At 38.8% G+C, this 22699-nt stretch overlaps 2 protein-coding genes across 15 annotated transcripts in view; one reads left to right on the forward strand and one right to left on the reverse strand.

Moving 5' to 3' along the window:
• Positions 1-20488, forward strand: part of FIP1L1 (factor interacting with PAPOLA and CPSF1) — a 48183-nt gene extending 27695 nt beyond the window's left edge. For 5 of the 11 annotated variants that reach the window (XM_042467546.1, XM_042467551.1, XM_042467549.1 and 2 more), the window contains 5 exons: positions 4461-4515; positions 7745-7800; positions 12943-13156; positions 18822-18959; positions 20168-20488. In XM_042467546.1, the coding sequence (XP_042323480.1) occupies positions 4461-4515; positions 7745-7800; positions 12943-13156; positions 18822-18959; positions 20168-20318 (614 nt within the window). In that variant the 3' untranslated portion in view covers positions 20319-20488. Of the gene's footprint in view, positions 1-4030; positions 4058-4460; positions 4516-7744; positions 7801-12942; positions 13157-18821; positions 18960-20167 lie in introns of all 11 variants that reach the window. The other 6 variants (XM_042467543.1, XM_042467550.1, XM_042467548.1 and 3 more) reach the window with 3 other exon arrangements.
• Positions 20489-21195: 707 nt separating this feature from the next.
• The window catches only part of LNX1 (ligand of numb-protein X 1), an 84805-nt gene continuing 83301 nt past the window's right edge, over positions 21196-22699 (reverse strand). For all 4 annotated transcript variants that reach the window (XM_042467542.1, XM_042467541.1, XM_042467539.1 and 1 more), the window contains exon 10: positions 21196-21942. In XM_042467542.1, coding sequence (XP_042323476.1) covers positions 21807-21942 — 136 coding nt within the window. In that variant the 3' untranslated portion in view covers positions 21196-21806. The remainder of the gene's footprint in view (positions 21943-22699) is intronic.

Below are 22699 nucleotides of genomic sequence, written 5' to 3' on the forward strand. Positions count from 1 at the left end.
ATGCAGTTTGAGACCACTTTGTCTACCATGGCTCAGTGATGTGGGATTCTGGGATTTATAATTCTGTGAGATATTTAGCCTTCTCTGTCAGAGAGCTCTGGTGTGGCAACAAACTACAGGTCCTAGGGTTCCAAAGCATTGAGCCATGCAGTTAATGCAGTGTCAGAGTGCATTATTTCTGCAGCGCAGATGCAGCCTATTACTCAAATGGGTCATTTTGTGTCTGTGCAGCTGTATTTTCATAAACTTCTAAAGCTAGCTTGTATCAGGGGTAGTTGAGAGCTCTCAATTCAATGCATTGAATAGAAATAAGTCTATTAAGTAATCATAAGGTAAGTGTGTTAATTCATTTAGGAAACAAGATTAAAAACTAGCCTAATTTAAAAGGTGAGGGGGGAATTTCAGTGACTCTTGGAGGCTGATTTCTGTCCCCTTAATCCTCTGTGTGTACCACATGGACAGTCAAAAGAAACAAGAAACACAATTAGAGGTGGCTAGAAGTCCACTTCTGAATTTGAAAAAAAAAATGGTATTTTTAATTGAATTGCTCGTACTGGAGACCTTTTTTGGGGCAAGAAGAAACGAACAGTCTTGGGATTGTAGAGGACCTGAAGGCACCCCAGAGAGATTTGTGCTAAACTTTGCCCACCCCAATCCAACAACTAAAAGCTTCAGTTCAGAGAAATGGTCCAACAAACATCACTTCTCACCTTGGCTTTGTAGCTTGCCTAGGGGGCAAGTCCCTTGGCTGCACCTTTATGAGGCTGCTGCACTCTGCTGTTTGGTGGGCTTGTACAAAAAACACTTTAAAGCAGTCTGTTTGTTTAATTCAGGGGTTCTTAATCTCTTTGGCGTCACAGGCCCCTTTGAGAATTTGATGAAAGCTGTGGATCCCCAGTCCCAAAAAACAGACATAGAAGTACACGCAAAATTTTGCATACAATTTGTTTTCCTGCCTTAGCAATGATTTCTTTCACATAGACTAGTCAGGAATGAAACATAACAAGGGATGCCTGAAAAGATATTCCCATAAAGTTCATGATGAAAATAAAAATGTAAATAACAGAAAGGACACAAAAGAAAAAAATAATTACTGTTTTTTTGCACCCAGTTCTTGAGCCCTTGAAGGGACCCCTGCATGGAGCCACTAGGAATCCCTGGTTAAGAATTTCTGCTTTAATTGGTTTTACTAAAAACTGCTCCACACACTCATTCCAAGTCTTGAGAGAAGAAACTGCCTCTCCATTATGTTGAGTAGAACTATTCCATAATGGAAGGGGATGATGGCACAGTTCCACAGCTTCCTTCCACTATCCCAAGCCACTTTAGTGAGAGGCATTGTTAAAAACATATGGTTAAGTTTTCACAGAAGCTTTCATCTGTTGAAGTTCAAAGTTAAATGAAATGTGCATGTGTTATAATTCAGTCAAACACATTGGTGAAAGCAAAAGAAGAATGGTAACATTTACACAGGTTTATGACATGAGCCTGTCCAGTATATTTCCTTTGCTATCTCTTGTATTTTCAGTGCATTGGGAAATAACCATTAAGAGCAGTGGCTTTGGCTCCTTCAGGCTTGTTTTAATTGTGCTGCTGCCAGCATTCTATCTTCAAAGGTTTTACAAAAATAGATTCTTCTCATTCGTCCTTGATTTAGAATAGGGGGAAGTTTCTTGTTAGTTTCTCGTTACCTAATATTAACTGGAACTACTAGCCAAAAAGTTTTAAGCATTCAAATATAAAACATCCTTCAGAAGATCCTTTGAAAAAGGATCTTGCTTTGAAGTCCTGGTCTCTTCTACTGTGTTCACTTAACTGCTTGCGATGCAAATACCTTTTGAGACAAAAAGAAGCGTCATTGTTTGGAAACATAATCCTAGAAATCTGTATGATTGCTACTGCAATAACTCAGTATAGCTGGCTGTTAGCAATATGGCAAGTCTTAAGTGTTTCAGGAATTATGGATTAAATTTTATTGAATCTTCTATAGTGACTTGGGAAACTGGCTGAATATACTTGTGTTGTCACTCCAGTATGACAATATTAACACCTTATACTCCACGATATGTGACAGTTGGTAGGCTGTAATTACAGTTGGCTCTCAGTATTCCTGGATTCAACCATGAATGGCTTAAAAATACTACCCCCCCCCCAAAAAAAGCCCCCAAAAGTAAAATTTGATTTTGCCATTTTATATAAGGGGCACCATTTTATTGCCCTATTGTATATAATGGGATGTGATTACCCATGGATTTTGGTATCCACGGAATCCTGGAGACAAATCTTTGCAGGTACTAAAGGCCCACTGTATAAATGTGGTCTAATACTGTCATCCCCATTTTCATAAGTAAAAGAAGAGACAACCCATCATGTTATTCATCATAGCTGACAACACTTGATACATTTAGAAAAAAGAGAGGGGCCCAGTTGAATGCTTTCAGAGGACTAAATCCAACTGTTAGGCCCATGTATATAGAACAATTGAGTCAGTTGCTAAATGATCAATCAACACTTATGTAAATCCTGGATGTTCAATGGTTCTGATCTTGTTGGAACTAACAATTGGATTTTAGTTTTTAGAAAAGTAATAATACTAGATCATATTGGAGGTGAGCTGTCCTTCATAGCTACAAATAAAATATAAAGAGAGAACAAGAGACAACATTTGAAAAGCAAAGTGGATAAAATGACAGCTCTTCAAGGTTTTTCATGCTGTGTGTCTGCATGATAGAATGACTAAATCACACTTATGAAGGAATACGGTACTCTGTAAGTTGCAACTGCTAAAAAGTTAGAAATATAAAAGCATTTCTGATTATTGACACTGTGACTGAATGTCTTTGTAAAGTTTCTAGTTAGTAATGTTCAGTATTCGTGTTGTTTCCATATTTCAAGGGAGGATAACTGCTTCATTCTTCTTTTGAATGTTGCTATTTAACACGTTGTTTTTATACACACACTGGCATGTTGCCGAAGTACTTTAAAAAAAAAATTTCTGACACTCCTTTCTAATATACTTCTTAATTTTGTATCAGTTTGCTAATATATTTTTCAACAAAACTTAGTAAATGTTTGCAAGCCTGCATTTGGAATTATACTCTTTATAATTGATTATTACGTGTTGTCTCTTGTTTTGTGTACATTTGTACCTTTTGAAGAACAAAAGTGTGTCTCTGTATAACCTACCTGCAGTCTTTTCTGACTGGACTAGACTGTAGTTCTCTCTTTTTAATTCATATCTAATGACTGAAATTTATTTTTGCGCAGTGGTCAGAGTTAATATTATATGTCATGCATCTTTATTACAAAATCTGAAGGTTATTATTGCTATCTGTTAAGTGCTTTTTGTATATATATCTGTATGACCCAGTTAACATTAACCTGTCATTTTACATTTTTTAATTTGCTGTCTTGTATGTTAACATTGAGGATATAAAGGCACAGGTGGGTTTTTGCATTGGATTGTGCATGCATATGAAAAGACATGTACAGAAAAAATGGGAACTAATTTTTGGTGTTCTTTGAATTGCGTATTGTTTTATATGTCACTGCATTTAATTTATAGAGTTATTTTTCGACAGTGTGTTTAGTTTTATGTTTCAGATGAAGAATTGTAGTTCAGTGAAAACAAGTGAATTTTTGAAAACATCCTTAATATTTGGTATGAAGATTCCAAATTTATCATAATTTTTAAGCTGTGAATCCACTCCAGAGAATCCTTTCAGGTGCATACACATCATCTTGGGTGCATGCTGTGACCCCCCCCCCCCCAATTTTCAAGGATTTGTGGATACAAATGCCAAATTGTGGTTGGCATGAATTCCTGCTGCTTGTGCTTCCATTAAAACATCACTGAATCAAAGTCACTGTGGAGTAATACTAGCCAAAATTGGTTTACTGCCAGCTCTTATTGACTGTTTTAAAATATGTTATTGGCATGTATGCCATGAAGCCTATTCTGAAAATGTGGAGATGAAAGTAACAATATAAGCCCATTACTGAAGTGATTATGCATCTTTTTTATTTTTAGGTATACCAATAACTGTGCCACCTCCAGGTATATTTATTTGTTCTAAAAGTATTTTGAAGTAATATGAAACATAATGTTATTTCCTTTTTTGGTTTAAGGGACAGTCTGACACTTACGTCTTTTTCAAGAACAACACACTCAGGTTTCTTTGGGGAAAATCATTAATATTCAGAGTGGTATTTTACTGCCCATATGTAAAGGTACTATAAGTAATTCAAGAATGCCATCACATAAATATATTAACTCTGAGAATTGAATTGATGTGTTGCAGGAATAGTCTGATTTTTGAGCACAGTATGTCACACTTGGGATTCGTTGTTGCCTAGGCTTGGCTATTACTTTGGACACAGAATACACTTATGCATGCATTGTCTTTGAAAATTAAATTGCAATGTTGATCTAAACCAACTTATTGATTTCTTAATTTCAGGCTTTCCTCCCCCACCTGGAGGACCACCGCCTTCTCTCATACCAACAATAGAAAGGTAAATCTTGTTTGTAAAATAATCTAATAGTACATAAATGTACATCAGTTATTTTGCTCCTCTTAAAATCTTACTTCTAGTTGTTTTAAGCCTCTCATCTTTTTAAAATTGCAATTGTCTATCATCTCTGAATTCGCTATATTTAATAGTAAAAATAAAAGGAAAGAAAGAAACTCCTATGGCTTCAGAAAGTGTTCTCGACAACTTCTTCAGATACATATCTCAGCTTTCACATGTATACTAGAGTTTCTCCTTGTACCTTCTACCAACTAATTTGCAATGATGATCTAAACCAACTTCTTGACACAGTGTCTCCTTCTCTTCTAAAAGACTTCTTCAGATGTTATATGCAGTAAAAGAGAAATTTGCTAGGGGCCAAAAAAGAAGGCTCAGGTGGGGCGGTATGACGCCGCTTCACCCAAAGAAAGATTGAGGCCGTGGCAGCTGCATGCAGCAGCCCCAATCAGCTGTGGTGCCAGCCAAAAAAGGAGCAGTTTCGAACTGCTCATTTTTCAACTGGAAAAACCGCCTGTAGCGGCTCTTCCCTGGCCCTGCAGTGGCTTCCCGGCATGTTGGGGGCTAGCAGTGTATAACTGCTATGCCTCCAAGTCACCTGGAAGCCGGCCTACATGAGGGCAGCTGGGCAGTTAGAAGCTGGGTTCTGGGCGGTTTCAGAGTGTGTGGCATCAAAATGCCAAGCTTTGAAGCTGCTCAGACAGCGGCACAAAGGGGTGATCTGTTTCACCCCTAGGCTTGTGATGAAATTCTAAAAAGTATCTTCTTAAACATAGCAAACAAATAATTTCAATAATGTTCTTCCTGTTGTGAGAAAGTCTGAAAACTATACAGCTTTCAAAGACTATTTGCAATTTGAGACTTATTTTGTGTAAAGTTTGCATGTGGTTGTTTTGTGCAGAAAACAGCAATTTTCTATGCAGAAAATGCTGTTTTCTGCACAAAACAATCACATGCAAATTTTGTATAGAATAAATCTTGAACTGCCAAGATTCTCGCGAGTCCATGATTCTTCTCATCAAGGTTTTTCAACTTTTGAAAAACATTTTTTCAAACATTTTTCAAAAGAATGAATATTCCTTCCTTCCTTAACCACGTTGTACCAAAGTGACATCTAAAAGAACAGTATTTGTGACCTGGTTAGATTGAGCACTCCTTCTGGGTGTTTACGTTTCCTAGCCATTTATGTATATGAGGAAAGCTGTATATCTCTTCACTGCATTTCTGATGTATTGCATCCCATACATGCCAGTGGGCAGAAAAGGAAAGATGAGTGTATCAAGTAAGTATAACTTTCTTACATCTCAGGCAAGATGATCACTTCTTTGAACTTGGAGTAAAATTGGGTCTGTAAACAGACCTACTTGTGAAGTCGAAGGCTTTCACGGCTGGCATCCATAGTTTTTTGCGAGTTTTTCAGGATATGTGGCCATGCTCAGGATTGAACTCTTCCAGAACATGGCCACATAACCCCAAAAACACACACACAAAAAAACTATAGACCTACTGTAGTTGTATCTCTTGCTTTGCCCATACCAATAATCTATGACTAGAAGTTGAGAAGAATGCTTATTCTTGCCATTGCATGGGCTAGGAGAGAGAAGTTGTAGAACTGGATGGAGTAAAAGAAGGTGTTGGGAGAGCACAGAGGTGGTGAAACTAGATAACTGTGTGTTTTCTTTCCATCCTAGCAGTGAAATTGTTATTTGGTTGATGGGCAGAAGTGCTAGAAAAGATAGTGACCAGCTGTTTTTCTAGCTGTATTTTACCATTTTAAGTGAAAGAGGAGGTAGGGTTAGAAATATACGAGGATTAATATGATAGAAGTTAGACCCAGCATATATTCACCTAGCAGAAGTGTTCATGTCCAGGATTCCTGCCATTCCTCTTCTCAGAGATACTATGTGCTGTATTAAATCCAAAATGTGACAATTTGCTTTCTCTCATCTTCTGACAAGGGGGTAAAATAACCCAAAATATACCATGTGTTATTTCTCTGGCTTTTAGGAAAGGGAACAAGTCGGGTCGCTCTGTTCAGGTGTCACAGTACACATCTGCACAAAAGGCTTTTTTGTTAGTTGAATTACTCCTGCTTGAACTGAAAGCCATCAGATACCATGCATGAATATGCTGCCTGTCCTGACTTTTCTCCTTATTGTTTTTCACAATCACAGTCTAAATCAGATTAATTCACTTTGTTGTGGCAAATAAATATGTGTGAATTTAATTGTTATTAGACCGATATGTTTTAAACAAGATTGTTTAAAGCAGAGGTGGTCATCTTGTGGACCTCCAGGTGTTGTTATCCAATAGTGAGGAGTTGTAACCCTTGAAGACCATGTGATTCTAACTTCTGATTTAAAGGCACTATGGAGCAAAATAGCCCATGTAGTCTCCTGTGCAGGCATAGCTACTCATTACTTGCCATCACTAGTTAGCAAAATAAGCAGTTTACAAAGCTGGTTTATTCCCCACAAGTGTTGCAGAGAAATTAAGAACTGTGCAATATGCATTTTTATCTATCTTGAAATAAGCCAGATTTACCTTGTTCATGAATCATTTGTATATTTGCACCCTCCCTCCTTCTCAATTACTACAGCATGAAAAGGGCACTAGAAATAGTCCATTTGTCCTCTGTCTCCCACACAGCCCCATTGCTGTCCCTGCATCCTTACAGTGACAATCTTTGGGGAAGAACCTTTCCTACTTTTGTATAATCTTTGATAATTAAGACTGTCTGTCAGGCAGAGAGCCTACTTCCTGAAGAAGAAGCTGAAATCTCACCATGTTGCAGCTCCAGGAATGGTAATGGTACTGTGCTGTGGTAGTCAGATCCCATTCTTTCCCCTATATGTATATATTCCAGTAGTCTGGGGTTAGAGAGATTGCTGAATAAAGCTGCTTAAACCCTTGTGTAGCAAGGTGATCCAGGTGATAAAATTGCCCTCCTTTATTGTACCAGATCTGAAAACGCAGCATGTGCAAGGGAGCAGATAAAGATTACTATCACTCCAAAATGTCACTTGGAAAATATCATAACTTTACTTAGAGCCTAACATGTCTGAGACCATTTAACAGTGTGTATCACATGTTGATTTAACATATCATGGGAGTGACTGATCTGTAACAAATATCTGTTTCAACAACCAAACTTAAAGGGATGTTAAAAAGTTGGATTTTGTAATATGAAGACCTGATTTTTTTCTTCCAACAGTGGACATTCCTCTGGTTATGATAGCCGCTCAGCTCGTGCATTTCCATATGGTGGTGGTAAGTGTCTTCAGATCACTATTGAATCATTTGCTTTGGTCTTATAGGTATAGTTTTTCTGTGCTTACATTGCTGGTCTTTGACTGCAACAAACTTTTGTTTTAATATGAAGTGTTGTTTTCTTGTCCAGGAAAAGTACTGTGTAAGAGTTACTCATTGTTCGAAAATAAATTGTTGGCAGCTTTCTGGTAAGCAAATAAATAGTTCGTGGACCATGGTGCACAAAAACAATTTGAAATGCAGTTCGATTCTACCTTCCCTTTTTTTCAGTTGAATAGTTAAGTTTTGTAGTAATTGGGAGGGAAAGAAAAAAAGTATACTCAACCAAACATATTTTAGTCTGCTTTTTATTTGTCCTTCAGAAGCGGACAAGCAATAATTAATTCCAAATGTGGAGACTTTTGTCTTAAATTTGTTTTTTACTGGCAGCATTCCTTTTCAATTGGTGTACACTTGTGTTACCTTAGCTTAGTGCCCATTTTGTCCTTTCTCCATTTCATAAAAAGATTAAAAGTATGCTGGGGGTGTGGTGTCCAAACAGCAAGAGTGAATCTACAGTAAAATGGGTGGGTATGTGGTTGTGAATGAACAAACCAGAGTTTTGCTTCACATAACAAAAAGCAGATGATGATCAAAATGACTCTATTAATAGGAAGCAGATGTCTTGATTAATATGTGTGAGCGCAAGTATTCTGTCTCCCCAGTCTTGCCTGTTTCAGGAGGTCTTCCTTATTTGTTCTTTCTGTCCTCGAACAACACATTATGTCTTTCTTCAATTAAAAGCAGTCTGGAAAGGCTTTCTCCAAAATCTGTGAGTGTTGTTCAGTGAGTCTACTAGAAAGTGATGTAGTTCTCCTTGCTATCTTGATTGTAATATGAGGCACACACAGGGGCTGGTTGCAATATTTTGCTTTCTTTCAGTGCAGAAGTTTCTGTAACAATCCCACTGGAAGTGTACATATGGATGTCATTGTTTCAGAATAGGTCATCCACAGAAATTATTCAAAAGGATATTTGTGAACAAAGCATAAAATTGACATTTTAAATCACGTTGTGAGTGCTGTTTCAGATGTGCATACCACAGATTTTCTTTTGAGGTGTTGTTCAAACAATGTGAACGTAAAAATGGTTTCCCTACCAACAGTTTTTGCCATTACGTTCTTGCTGGAGATGGGTTTAAATGAGAACTCAAATAAAGTTGTAGTTGGGACCCTTCCCTTTTGTATTGGTTGGTTTTAAATAGGGACACTTGCAAACTCTCCTAATCACACATTTGTTTATTAGTTGTTTACAGAGAACAGAAGATATTAATATTAACTGCAATCCAGTATTACAGCCACTATTTATTATTATTATTATTATTATTATTATTATTATTAACCTTTATTTATAAAGCGCTGTAAATTTACACAGCGCTGTACATACAATCTTTATAATTAGACAGTTCCCTGCCCTCAGGCTTACAATCTAAAAAGACATGATACAAAAGGAGAAGGGTGTGGTGGTGGGGAAGGGGATGAGGGCCAGCAGTTCTTCTCTACCTCCAAGGCCTGGACCAAGGCAGATGGACTGGAGGGCGGGCTTGGCTTCTTAATGGATGGTTAATCTTCTTCCAGGGAGGCCTGATGGAGCTAGCCTGCCTCTCTAGTAGGATAATACATATAAAATACATAGCAATACAGGAAATGATTCAATAAAACAGGCAACAAAAGAATATCAAATAGCAAGTGACAATTATGCAATGCCTGGGAAAGCTTCTCTGAACAGGATGGTCTTCAACTCCGTTTTGAAGCTGGTTAAAGAAGTGATGGCTCTTGCTCTTGGGGGAAGAAGGTTCCAGGAGTGAGGGGCAACAAGTGAAAAGGGGTGAATCCGAGATGGGGCAGAGGAAATCCTGGTCTGGGACAGCAGACCTTGACTACCAGAATGGAGGGCCCTAGTGGGAAGGTGAGGAGAAATAAGGTCTGATAAGTAAGAAAGAGCTAGCCCATGGAGGGCTTTAAACGTTGACAGCAGGAGCTTGTACTGAGTGCGGAAAGGGAGAGGGAGCCAGTGAAGGGATGCCAACACAGGAGAGGTGTGGTCAGAGCAGTGGGCGGATGTGATAATGCGAGCAGCTGAATGCTGGACAGAAATTAAAGGATGGAGGTGAGAAAGAGGAAGCCCAGCCAGGAGGACGTTACATTAATCAAGTCGTGAGACCACTAGGGCATGGACCAGAATCTTGGCAGTAGAGGTGGAAAGATATGGTCGGATTTTGGCAATATTGTACAAAAAGAATCTACAAGCCTTGTCTGTGGTCTGGATCTGAGGGATACACGACAGAGAAGAGTCAAAGATAAAACCAAGACTGTGGGCTTGCTGGACTGGTTGAATAGAAATGTTGTCCACAGAGACCGAAAAGGAGTGTTGAAGGGTGGACTTAGGAGGAAAGACAAGAAGCTCCGTCTTGGACATGTTGAGCTTCAAACGCTGATGGCGCATCCACTGCGAGACAGCTGTGAGACAAGACAAAACTTGCTGTTCAAGCCGTGGAGAAAGGTCAGGGGTGGAAAGATACAACTGGGTGTCATCGGCATACAGATGGTAGGAAAAACCAAAAGAGCTAATGAGTTTACCTAAGGACAGTGTGTAGAGAGAAAACAGAAGGGAACCCAGAACAGAGCCCTGGGGCACTCCAACAGATAAGGGAACAGGAGATGAAGTCTGACCGCCTTTGACCACTGCAAAAGATCTGCCAGACAAGCAAGATCTAAACCAGTCGAGAACAGAGTCTGAGAACCCAAGGTCAGAGAGTATGTCAATTAGGAGACAGTGATCAACGGTGTCAAAGGCTGCAGACAAATCAAGAAGGATGACAACAGAGTGAAGGCCATTAGCCTTGGCCCGTAAAAGGTCATTTGAGATCTTAGTGAGAGCTGTCTCTGTAGAATGCCGTGGGCGGAAACCAGACTGAAAGGGATCGAGAATGGAGTTGGCTTCAAGAAACTCAAGACAGCAAGAATAAACAACCCATTCCAAAACCTTAGAAAGAAAGGGAAGAAGAGAAATCAGACGATAGCTAGACAAAGAGGAGGGGTCAAGAGAAGGTTTTTTCAGAATTGGGGAAATGAGAGCATGTTTGAAGTCTGAAGGGAAGGAGCCTGTAGAGAGAGAGAGATTGAAGATATGGAGAAGTGAGGGCAGAAGAGAGGGAGCTATTTTAGAATCATAGAAGTGCAATTAATACATTGGGGCCTTGGTATCTTCTGGGATTTGGTTTTAGGACTTCCTGTAGATACAAAAATCTGAAAGATTTCCATTCTGGTGTGTGTGTGTGTGTGTGTGTGTGTGTGTGTGTGTGTGTGTGTGTTAATATTCTCAAGTCATAGATGGTTGAATCTGTGGATATGGAGGGTCGCTTGTAATGCATCAGGCAAGGGAACTGAGGTGGAAGCTTTAGAAGAGACATCTTTTATGGCAGTGGAGGCAGGCTTCAGAACAAACCTGAACCCCTGCCTCAATGCATTTGCTGTTCCCCTGTGAGAAACACACGCCACCTCATTTTTTCTGTTAAATGTTGGCTCTCAGACTTATTTTTTCTGTTAGATGTTGGCTCCCAGACTTGAGACTCAACATGAGATTTGACTTGAAAGTACTATATTTTACAAGGACTTGAGACTTGAAGGTAGAGACTTGAAATTTGACTTGGGGCTTGGAGTAAAAAGCTTGAATACATCACTGTTGTCTTATATTGTGATTTATGGCATAATCTAGTTCTTCTTTCAGACGGATAGAAACATGTTGTAAGTCCCATGATAAGATGTTGCACTACAGTACTCTCCTTTTCAGGTTTATTGGATTTAGTCCATTGTAAAAGCCAGTGTGGTGTAGTGGTTTGAATGATGGATTATGACTGGAGAACAGAAACAGTCTCCCCCCCTACCCATTTGTCTTTTTGATCTGTTGTTTTTACACCATTTTTGTGTTGTTTTTTTTCTTTCTTCTCTGCTCCACCCTTTTAAACACTCTACTTATAGTATACTTTATACTTGCTCCCCTCCTTGTCCCTTACAGTGTCAGCTGTTGTGAACGTCTGCAGTACTCCAGTAAATGAACAAGGCTTTCGGTGGTATAAGAGTTGCAGACTGAAAATTATAAATTTCTGATATTCAGAAATTTATATCCCTGGGAAGATGGGCTGGCAAGCCGTAGCTCCTTATCTGATGGCACAATGGTTAAATGGCTGTACTGCAGCCACTCACTCACAAACCATAATGATGTGAGTTGAATACTTGCCAGGGGCTCAGGTTCGACTTAGGAGGACAAAGAAGGATGTTGGAAAATGCGGCAGCAGCAGTGGACAGGAAGAAGAGGGAGGAGGAAGAGGAGGGAGGACGAAAGAATACATTGGAAGACGCAGCAGCATCAGGGGAATCATAGAATGATAGAAGGTGGAAGAGGAACGAGGATGAATGAGGGTGTTGGAGGATGCAGCAGCAGCAAGGGAGAGGAAGAGGAGGGAGGACCAAGGAGGATGCTCCGAATGGGATTAGTAGCGTGTTCCCATTGGCAGCTCCCTCAAAGAAACAGGTGCTTTTGAAAAGAAACTGTAAATGCCTAAGATTGAAAAGCACCAGTTTAAGTGGGTTTTGTTCCCCTCCCACAAATTGCATCGGAGACATTTGTCACAAGTATGAATGCTCCCCCCACTTTAAACTTGTTTCCAGACTGGTGTAGTGTGAATGGGGCCTTAGTTTCTGGAATAACAGTATTTAAAGAAATAGAGATCGTTTTTAAAAGATTAAAAGTACAAGCAAAAACTAGTATAAGAATTCATCTTGTAAATGAAACATAAAATAATGAACTGCAACTGTTTTGTTAATACATTTGTATTTATCACTGTCAGTAGAAATACTGCTAAATAAATATTTGATTCTTGAAATTTCATTATTTAGACTACCTGATTTACTTGAAACTAACTTCAGACTTAACAACTGGAAAGTAATGTACAGATAAAGTACCAAGCATTATTCACGTTGCGCTTTCGGTTTCCACTGATCTTGTAAAATGGGATTTCATTTATTTCAAGTGTGATTCAAGCTACACTTTTCAAATGTTTCTAGCTTTTTTGCTTTCTAATGCTAGCATTTTTTTCTTTAGTCACCTTTCCGCACCTTACAGGTTCTGCCCCATCATGGTCAAGTCTCATGGATACAAGCAAACAGTGGGATTATTATTCAAGAAGAGATAAAGATCGAGAAAGGGAGAGAGATCGAGATCGAGAAAGGGACCGTGATCGTGACAGGGAACGAGAGCGTACTCGCGAAAGGGAGCGAGAGCGTGATCACAGCCCAACTCCTAGTGTGTTCAACAGGTGAGTATGAAGTGCTAATTCTAATGCTGCACTGTGTTTGTCCAGTACCTGTACTAGAAGCACACTTAAGACTTGTACTTCAGCTGAATATTCTTAAGAGACAGGGTTGGGTCCTTTTTTTTTCTTTTGTTGGAGGCATAAACAGTTTTTTCAACTGCAATTCAAAAGTGCAAAAGTAAATAGTATGTCTAAAACATACTACAGGCAACTTCTGCTAAGATAATGGTTGTCTTTGTTAATTGACAGGAAGAGATTGTTCCATGCTAGTTGCTTTTCAAAATATGCATAGATGGGCCTGGTGGGCTTGAGGCCCTGCCCAGTCTAAAATAGTTGTAATTCCTACTGCTTTTGTGTTATAATTTGTTTGAGAGTAAGTAGTTTTTAAAGTTTGTCTTTTTAAAAAAACAATTTCAGAATAAAATGGTGATTATATCTGTATTTACCCTCATGTTGTTATTAAAGTTATTTAGTTTTTGCTCCATTAAGGCACTACATTTACTATTTAAGTTAAAGTGAAACAGAAAGCCATATTTATGTTATAATTCATATTGGAGCTTAGCTTCTGCTAGTTTGTTAAGTCAGTGTCATAGTGAAAGACTCTCAGTTTGGTACATGTTGAACTGTAGTGGTTGGCTACTCATTTAGTGCCTGAGCATGATCTAGAGGGTTGTGTTGCTGCATCTGTGTGTCTGGGAATTTTTTTTTACTGGTTATCCTCCATTGTCTGGATTTAACCAGTGCTGCTTGTTGAGCCATAATTGCAATTCCGTAGCTTCAATAGGAGTACGTAGTGCAGTGTGGAACACTTATTTATTGAGGTGTGTGTATGCAGTGTTCTTTACTGCTTCCTTGCAAAGTCTTTTCACAAAATCTTGTAGACCAACGATTCCCAAAGTGGGCAGTACGCCCTCCTGGGGGTGGTGGAAGGATCCAGAGGGGTGGCGAGGTAAAAAGGGGGCAGTAGGTGAGGGGGAAACGGGGCGGCGGGGACCTTCAGTCAAAGTTTTGGTGTGCAGGAAAGACAAGGGAAATCAGTGGTCTTTAGGACCATGGTGGGGATGAGGATTACATTAAACCTTTTTTCAGGGTCCCCAGAAAAATCACCACACAGCCTTGCTGATCATTTTATTTGGAAGTGTCTACCTCTCTTTGCCTGGCCATGTGAGTTCACTCCCTTACCAGTGTCTTGAGCTAGTAGTGGCAGTTGGAAAACTTATGAAAGGCTTGCACACAGGGCATCACTTGAGTGGCTCAGAGCAGCACCATTTTGGGACAGACTGGAACAGAGAGTTACAGCACATGGTGATGGTGGAGAAGTGGTGGCAAAAAGGAGCTTTCAAATTTGGGGCCCTTCTTAAGCTTTGTGAGCTGTGCTAGGACTTGGCTAGCAGGTTGGAGTTGCACTGCTGCTCCTGCTTTCTTTCATCAGACAGGCTGAGAGAAGACGTAGCAGAAGAAACAATTTTTTTGTGGGAGAGTGGACACTTGAAGATGTGTGGAGAAGACATGTCTCTGGGGAAAGATAATCTGTGCTTGAGAGTTCCTCTTCTCTAGGGAGAAGGTTCTCCCTTGCACCTAGTCACCCTGGGAGCAGCAACTGAGTAGCTGCCTGATCATTAGGCCTCTTGTCCTCACTGGCCTTTGCTGCAAGGCTAGCATGAGTGAGAGGCTTCTCAGTCGCTGCTCAGTTGCTGCTCCCACAATGACATGGTCTAAACAGCAACCAAGAAGCCTCTTGCCTGGCATAAGAAAGAAGCATCTTTGGTTGCTGTTCTCAAGGTGACTGCGTGCGAAAGGAGCAGCAACCAAGATTGGTTGTTTTGAATTTGCAGTAGAAGAGGTAAAAGTAAAGGTTTTCCCTTGACACGGTTGTCTAATCTTGCCCTTCTTTGGAGACAGTACTTATCTCCATTACTAAGCCAAGAGAGCCAGTATTGTCAGAGATAATTCCATGGTTCTGTGGCCAGCATGACTACACAGAGAATAGTAGACCTAATATCAAAAAATATACATATGGAGCGCTAGGGTTACTGCCCAAAAGGAAAGGGGCGGTAGCCCAAAAAAGTTTGGAGACCACTGGTCTAGACTTTAGACATTATCTTCCAGGGTGAATTTTCAAACATGCAGTTGGTTTTCCTGTGTAGGGATAAGGAGTAAGAGTTCAAATGTGAAGTCGAAGGCTTTCATGGCCAGCATCCATAGTTTTTGGGGGTTTTCGGACTAAGAAACTCTTCTAGAACATGGCCACATGGCCCGAAAAACCCACAAAAAAACTATAGTAAGAGTTCTGCTTGTTGTTAAATGCTTGCTAGTAGATTCACATTCCAGTCTTTATCCTGTTAAGCAGGACTTAGGAATGCTTTCTTGTGTTAAATTTTAACATTCCCCCTTGCATATGCAGATAAGCTTTCTATTTATTTTTCTCAGAGATTGATGTGTGTTTCTAACTTGCAAATATCTTAACACTGCTGGTAATCATTTTCTTTCAAACTCCAGCTTCAACATGTTCTATTCATTAGCTGTTAAAAAGAGTTTAAATACTGTATTTTCTTTTCGTAGTTCAGGAAGGTCATAACAAAGTCACTGTTACCTTGGTTAACCATGTTTGAGGGTGGGTGGGTGTTAATAGCTTTACAAGCATAATTGTAGCATGGAGTTAAATTTAGGCATTAAGGTAGTATAGTTCTTATTTTTGTCCATACACAGTTTTTTTGTGGTGATCTTCTATAGTTAGTGTATGTTTTGTGTTACAAATTGTAGGGTCAGTGTCTTAGATGTTAGGATCAATTTAACATCTGTTTCTTAGGGAGCTTGATTGAAGGCCAGAAAAAGTCTGGTCATTCAAGGGTGCTTGAAATGATCCTTAATGATTTCCAGGCCTAAAAAAGTCTCTGTGTTGCTGCCAGACCTATCAGTGAGGGTTGGGGAGGAAAGAGGGCTATGTGACTGAATTATTTGACATCTGCAGTAAAGCTGCTGCCACATGGCTGTGTGAGAAACCAGGAGGTCCTTAGCCTAATAAAAACTTGATTAGGAGAGTAACATAGAAAGTGGGAGTTCGTGAATTACATATTATTCAGACATGACATTCTAGAACAAATATTGTTTCACCATTTAATCATTTTAGTTTTAATAATTGTCCAGTGGCTTATGAAAACACATTTTTGATCAATCAAGTTTTAAAAAATGCAACTTCATGCAAAGACTCCTTTGTGGGTACCATAACAACGGGATACCAAGAGACTGTTTGCTTTTGCAGAGTTAACATTCATGGTTAAAGTCTAAAGCATGAAATGTAGCATCTGTTTTTCACATTTCTAATGCAGTCCTCAAAATGATGCCATATTTCAAAGTAGCCAGTGGGATTTGTATTTTCTGTGCTTTTTAGAGCCACGGACATCCTAATGCCCTAACATGGATTTGCCATCATATGCACTAAATTGGTTTCTGTACTTCATTGCAATAGTTCAGAACCATTTTTAGTTCAAATTAAACTAGCTAGTTGGCCAGCCTGATCTCATGTAACTTAAGAGTGATTTGTAATTGGCTTATCCCTTCCTTTCATATAAAATATTAAAATAATTTAACACTTGGCAGAGTAAGAACAAGCTTTACAAGTTATCTGTAGAAGAAATTTTCTGCAAGGACTATAACTATGCATGCTCTTTAGAAATGGTTTCCCTCAGAAAAACTATGGATGAGATTCTTACTATTCTAGTTAGTTTGGGAACTAATGAGTGCACATGCTAGAAGTCTGTAAATGCATCCCTGGCAAGTGATTTTGCCTATGAAATATAAGAGGTATACTGTAGTATGGTGGTTTCTTTGAGGTTTAATGCAAGATTTTTGGGAATGTGTTGCCCTCCCAGAGATAGTTGTACTGTAAGTGTCAGCAGTCTTAGCCAGCACAGCGCATGGTAAGGATTTATGGTTGTTGTAGTCCCACATCTACAGCATGGCATATTCCTGGCTTAATAGCATACTTTTCTATATTTGTCCTGCAAACCTGTAGATTTTTATATCTAGTTCTATAGACTGTACATGCACAGAAAATGTAATAGTAGCCTACAATCTGCTTGGTATAGAAATAAAGGCAAAGATGTGAAAAAATGTGGAACAAGTTTATGACCACAGTGTATTTACCTTGTCCTTTAAAAGAAACTGTTTGCATAACATGGCCATCTACTTTTCAAACTGGACTTTCAAAAGTATTTTTCTACATGACAGAGGAATCAGCCTTTTCCTTAAAATGAAGTAACGGGCAGGTTAGGAGTCTAAACCTTAGCTGCAGTGGTTTTCATGCTCATGTGCAAGATGAAGTTGCTCTTTGAAAGTTTGCCAAAGAGCAGAAACAGAATGCATCCCTTATAGCCAATATGCAGGTCATTGGTTTGAACCAGAAATAGAGTACTGTGGGCTGCCAGAAGATTTAAAACACCAACACCCCTCCTACTCCATACAGCCTGCATGCCCATTGATCAGTGATAAAGGGAACTGCATTTCAACAGCTGGAAAGCCATGGGTTTTCTGTTGGTGGTTTAACCCTTACCAGTGATGCATCTGTAGCTCCTCTCACATTACTAAAAACTTATAACTTCAACTTGCTAACTGGACTGCACTAAGCACACCCATCTTTCTGCAACAATACACATAATGAAGTCATGCCCATTATACCTGCATATATAATGTGAGTGTCTGGGGTAGGTTTTATATACAGTATTGATTTGTAAAGTCTCCATGCAAGACAGAATTCTATGCCATTGGAATTCTGATGTGTAGGAAGCCCCCCTCTCTGTTCTGTTCACACCATAAACATAAATATTGGGCAGAGAATCCATAATACCAATATTTTTCTATTAATCATACATGTAACATTTTGAGTTATTATTGCAAAAGTAATTGTAAGTTGATGGGCTAGTTTTTGCCCCATAAGTTATGAGCAGCTTTTCTTGCCTTATATTTTACTTAGAGATCATGTTTATTGTCTTCCCTTTATTTTTCTGAGGTACATTAATAGCTTACCAATATGTTTTATACTCCAGGTCCCAGACATTTTCAAGGAGGTCCATAAATGTTTTCTGCTTACAAAAACTGTTTCAGAACCTAAATACCCTAAAAGCATCAGATCCCAGGGTCAGCTCTGGTTAGTACTTGGATGAGAGACCACCAACAAATATTAGGTGCTGTACACTTTGTTTCAGAGGAAGGAACTGGCTAGACCACCTCTGAATTATTTCTTGCCTAAGAAAACCCTATGAAATTCATGTGGCTGTCGTAAGTTGCATGTGGCAATTGAAGGCACATACAAACACACAAGAGCTGCTTGACCTACTCTTCAGTTGTATAACCATTAATGACAACACCATAGTATTCCTTTTATTGAACTCTAATTCTAATGTTGTTCTGATTTGTTTCTTGTGACTGAAGATGTTACCCATTGTTGTGACTGTAAACAGTGATATCTTATATTACATATTCCCACTGAAGTAGAATTTAAGGAGTAATCCTTCAGAATTATATTTTCATAGATGTAGAAAGTCATAGGGTTCTGCCTCTGACCATCTCACAATATTTTTAATATGTATGGAAGAGACCAGGGGTGCTTTTCCAGGGGTGCTTTTCCATTTGCTTGCTTACTGGAAGTGTTTGATTTTGTTTTGGTCAGTGATGAAGAGCGATATAGGTACAGAGAATATGCAGATAGAGGCTATGAGCGGCATAGAACAAGCAGAGAGAAAGAAGAGCGGCACCGAGAAAGGAGACATCGAGAAAAGGAAGAGACAAGACACAAGTCATCACGAAGGTTGGCTTGTTGATTTTATGTTTATGGGGCAGATGAGGTTTAATTGAAGTATTAGGAGTAATATTGGCTTTCCATGTACGTCTTCTGAGTTGCTGGTATTTAACATCTGAACACAGGGTAGGGTAGCAGAGCATTAGCCCTTTCTTCATATCATCAATTTATAAACAGAGTTTTAATCAAAGGCAAACTGAAATGGATTTTTCCACCAGTTAAAAATTTTAATTGATCCTCTGAAAGTTAATGAAAACCTCTGGCAGGCTGTTGAGGAGCAGTGATAACCTCTCTTTGGTTGTTGAAATTGTACCTATTGCGCTGCTCTGAGGAAGAGGATAAGCAGATGTAGGAGGGTGAGCAGGTGTCATAGCTTCTTCCTCTTCACAGCTGCCCCCATGCTCACGTATCTAAGCAGAGTAAGCAGAGCAGACTGCTTCAAGGAGCAGGGCCCAGTCATCCATGCTGCTAGAAGTATGAGTATGTATGGCTGTGGCTTCGTCCTCTCCATTTTAGATGCTGGGTGATTTTGCTGCCATCTTAGATAGTGACAGGTAGAGGAAGAGGTCTGTCCTGCTAATAGTTGCAGCAGCTACTCATCTACAGTTGGTGGGTTCTCCTAAGATATCACGGCCTAGCAGCTGCCTGATAATGCCAGTCTTTAACACTGGCTCAACCAACTGAATTGGTGAGTCCCATGTGAAAATGAAACCATAATTATATTACTGGTTCCTCTTGATCATTGTAGAGCAACCAAGACAGCTATTTGGCTCTTGGAACAAATAAATATGGTAAAATAAGAAATAGCCATCTGTGCTGAAAAGTTTGAAAAGCACTCAGTAAATCTATTTAATGGCTGCCCTTTACCATAAATCAGGATAGAATCTTGTTAAGAATATCAGCTTTCTTTGTTAGAATAACTCTATTTCATCTTTGTATAAATTAATTTGATGTCATGATGGTACATATTTTGAGACCAGTCCTAGGTGCTAAACAAGCTATGAATCCCTGTGCTAAAGTAAATATTAACAGATGGAATCGTAATGAAATTTAATACAGTGTTTTTCTTCAGTCTCCTGGTTTTAATTTGTGTGATGACACTGCTCATGTTCTAAATAATTAGCTTTGTGACATCAGAAGTTTGAGAAATAGCAGGCTGGCACTAGATTTGATGCAATTTTAATAGCATTTTGTGGTTGTTTTTTGCTTTCTCTTAGTAACAGCAGGCGTCGCCACGACAGTGAAGAGGGAGACAGCCACAGGAGGCACAAACATAAAAAATCAAAAAAGAGCAAAGAAGGAAAAGAAACAGGTGGTGGTGAACCTGCCCCCGAACAGGAAAACACTGAAGCTGCCCCAGCAGAATAGGCATGTGATCTTTGCCTACTTGCTTATATTAGTGCCAGAAATAGATTGCTCTAAATCTAATTATTTTTCTGGGTCTTAAAAACATTGCTCTTAATCTTGTTCTGTTAGTACAAAAACATAAGTTTAATTTGGATTTTTGAAAATAAAAAGAGTGAATTTTTCATGTTAAAGCACATTATTTTGTCTTGTTTATACATCTAGAAATGTAAAGGTACATGTGGAGAGCAGACTATATTCATACATGGAATATTGTATAGCGTGAAAAGTATACATGGAGGCTGTGCTTGGTTGAGATCCTACGCACAGTTTACTCAGGCTTCATCAGTGTGCAGTGTGCAGAATCTTTCTAAATAATAAGGAAACTGATTACACCACAAATTGGAGGAATCCCATGTGATCAACATAGAGACTGAGAAAATCTAGATTGTAGAAGAAATAGGACCAGCATTTTGTTTGGTTCTTCAGATATATACTTTTCATGTAGTTTCTCATTCAGCGGAACAAAAACAAAACTTATATAATCTCTAAGCCTGTTTCCTTCTTTTGTACATTTGGGTTTATAAGTTTGGGGCATGTGGTGCTGCAGTTGCCTGTGTGGGTGGGTGTCTGTCTGTTATGTTTCTCTGCTTACATGGATCTCTGGAAGGCATCTAGCCTTGTAGTATTTACCCTGCTTGGCTGCCTAGATCTCAGCACAGAAACCTCTTCCTTTTTCTGCCTCCACCAGCAGTTTACTACAGCTGAGGCTTCCTGACATTAGCATGCTAGTTCAGAACTGCCCCAACAAAGAACAAGATGAGCAAAACTGAGTAAAGTAGGCAGAACTGTTATGAAATAGATCCTGCCATTAGTTAGAAGCACGTGGGAGAAATATGTATTTTTGTGCTTTTTTAATGAAAATAACCTGGCATTACAAATTACAGTTACAATATTTTGACAGTAGAAATGAAATTTCATTCACAGTTTTTACACACTAGAAAACAAGGTATTTAAGAAATACTTGCTTCATACTGACCACAAAAAGGGGATTTCATGTAATCATCAAACTTCTTTCTATGTTGTGAATAAGTGCTGTCAACATTATAGTTTGAAAAGTATTACAATAGTTATTCAAGAGTTTTGAGGGACAACTTCAGATTGGGTATTAAAGTTGTTTCCTTTTAAAAAACAAAAACAAATACTAGGTGGAACATACTACTGCTCCTGCTTTGATAGAATATAAAAATACAAACATGAGACAAAGAGCAGCATGTGTACCCTGACTTAAGATCTCAGTAGATTTCCATATTTAAAAAGTGCATGTTTTTCTCTGACACACCAAAGATTATTCTTTTTCATAAGTATTCTGTTTGTGTTATACACATTTATACTTCACACCTTTTTCTTTAACAAGCAAATGGCTGAACAGAAAGTGAAGTAAACGGACATCCTTATTAGGTGGCAGATTTTGTGTGAAGTGATTTCTTGTTCTCCAGTTGAAATGCATCTTCATAAAAAAGTACCAGGCCAGGATACAATGGTAAGAGTAATTTTCCCCTTAAGTTCTTTTAGCATCCTTGCCAAACAGGCATGCACCATTCCTGAGATGTTTCTGCCATTAACTGCAAGAAGGATGTCACCACACCTGGAAGAATAAAAGAATATACATGTTACTGGTGGTTCAACAAATTCAAGACAGGAATTTTCCATAAACAAAGCAAAACATTTCTCTTGTTAATCTTCAGTATTGTCCTACAGAATCCAGAATAAACCATTCTGTAGTTCCTTCATATTTTAAGTTTAAAAAAACAACAACAAAAAACACCTTTAGGAACAAATAAGAAATTCATTAATGTGATAGTTATGTTTGCAATACCTGTTTTAAGAACCAGACCATGTATCGGACATGCCTCTGGTGTAATCTTTGTAGAAAATGTACCCATGTAATTTTCCTAATTTCTTATTAATATCAGTTTGATGTGCAAAAATTAAAAGACTTCTATTACAGAGTTCTCAAATATTTATTAAGGAAATTCCATAATGGAATTTAGCCATAATTTGCAAGCCATCTGATTTTTTTATTTAGACTCCGAATTCTCAAGTTGTCATTTTTTTCTTTACCCAGGAATTCCAAATATTTAGGATTTTGCTGTGTGTCTTTCGTATAGGTTCTGTGACAAGTTTTATTGCACTGGTTTAAAACTGGAACCTAACTTTTTGCTTCCTCCCTTGCTTCAGCATTCTGAAGGCAAACTAAGATAAATATGCTGCTTCCTGGTTTAGCTGTTAAAAGTGTAACCCTTTACTAGAAGGGGAAACCAGTAAGTCTGATCTTGGTTACGGTTGTAAGTGGTCCCCTTGCAGAGGTAATTGGAAATTCTTGTTTCAGCAGAAGGATTAGA

Source organism: Sceloporus undulatus, chromosome 5 (genome assembly GCF_019175285.1).
Source record: "Sceloporus undulatus isolate JIND9_A2432 ecotype Alabama chromosome 5, SceUnd_v1.1, whole genome shotgun sequence".
Taxonomy (NCBI): Eukaryota; Metazoa; Chordata; class Lepidosauria; order Squamata; family Phrynosomatidae; genus Sceloporus; species Sceloporus undulatus.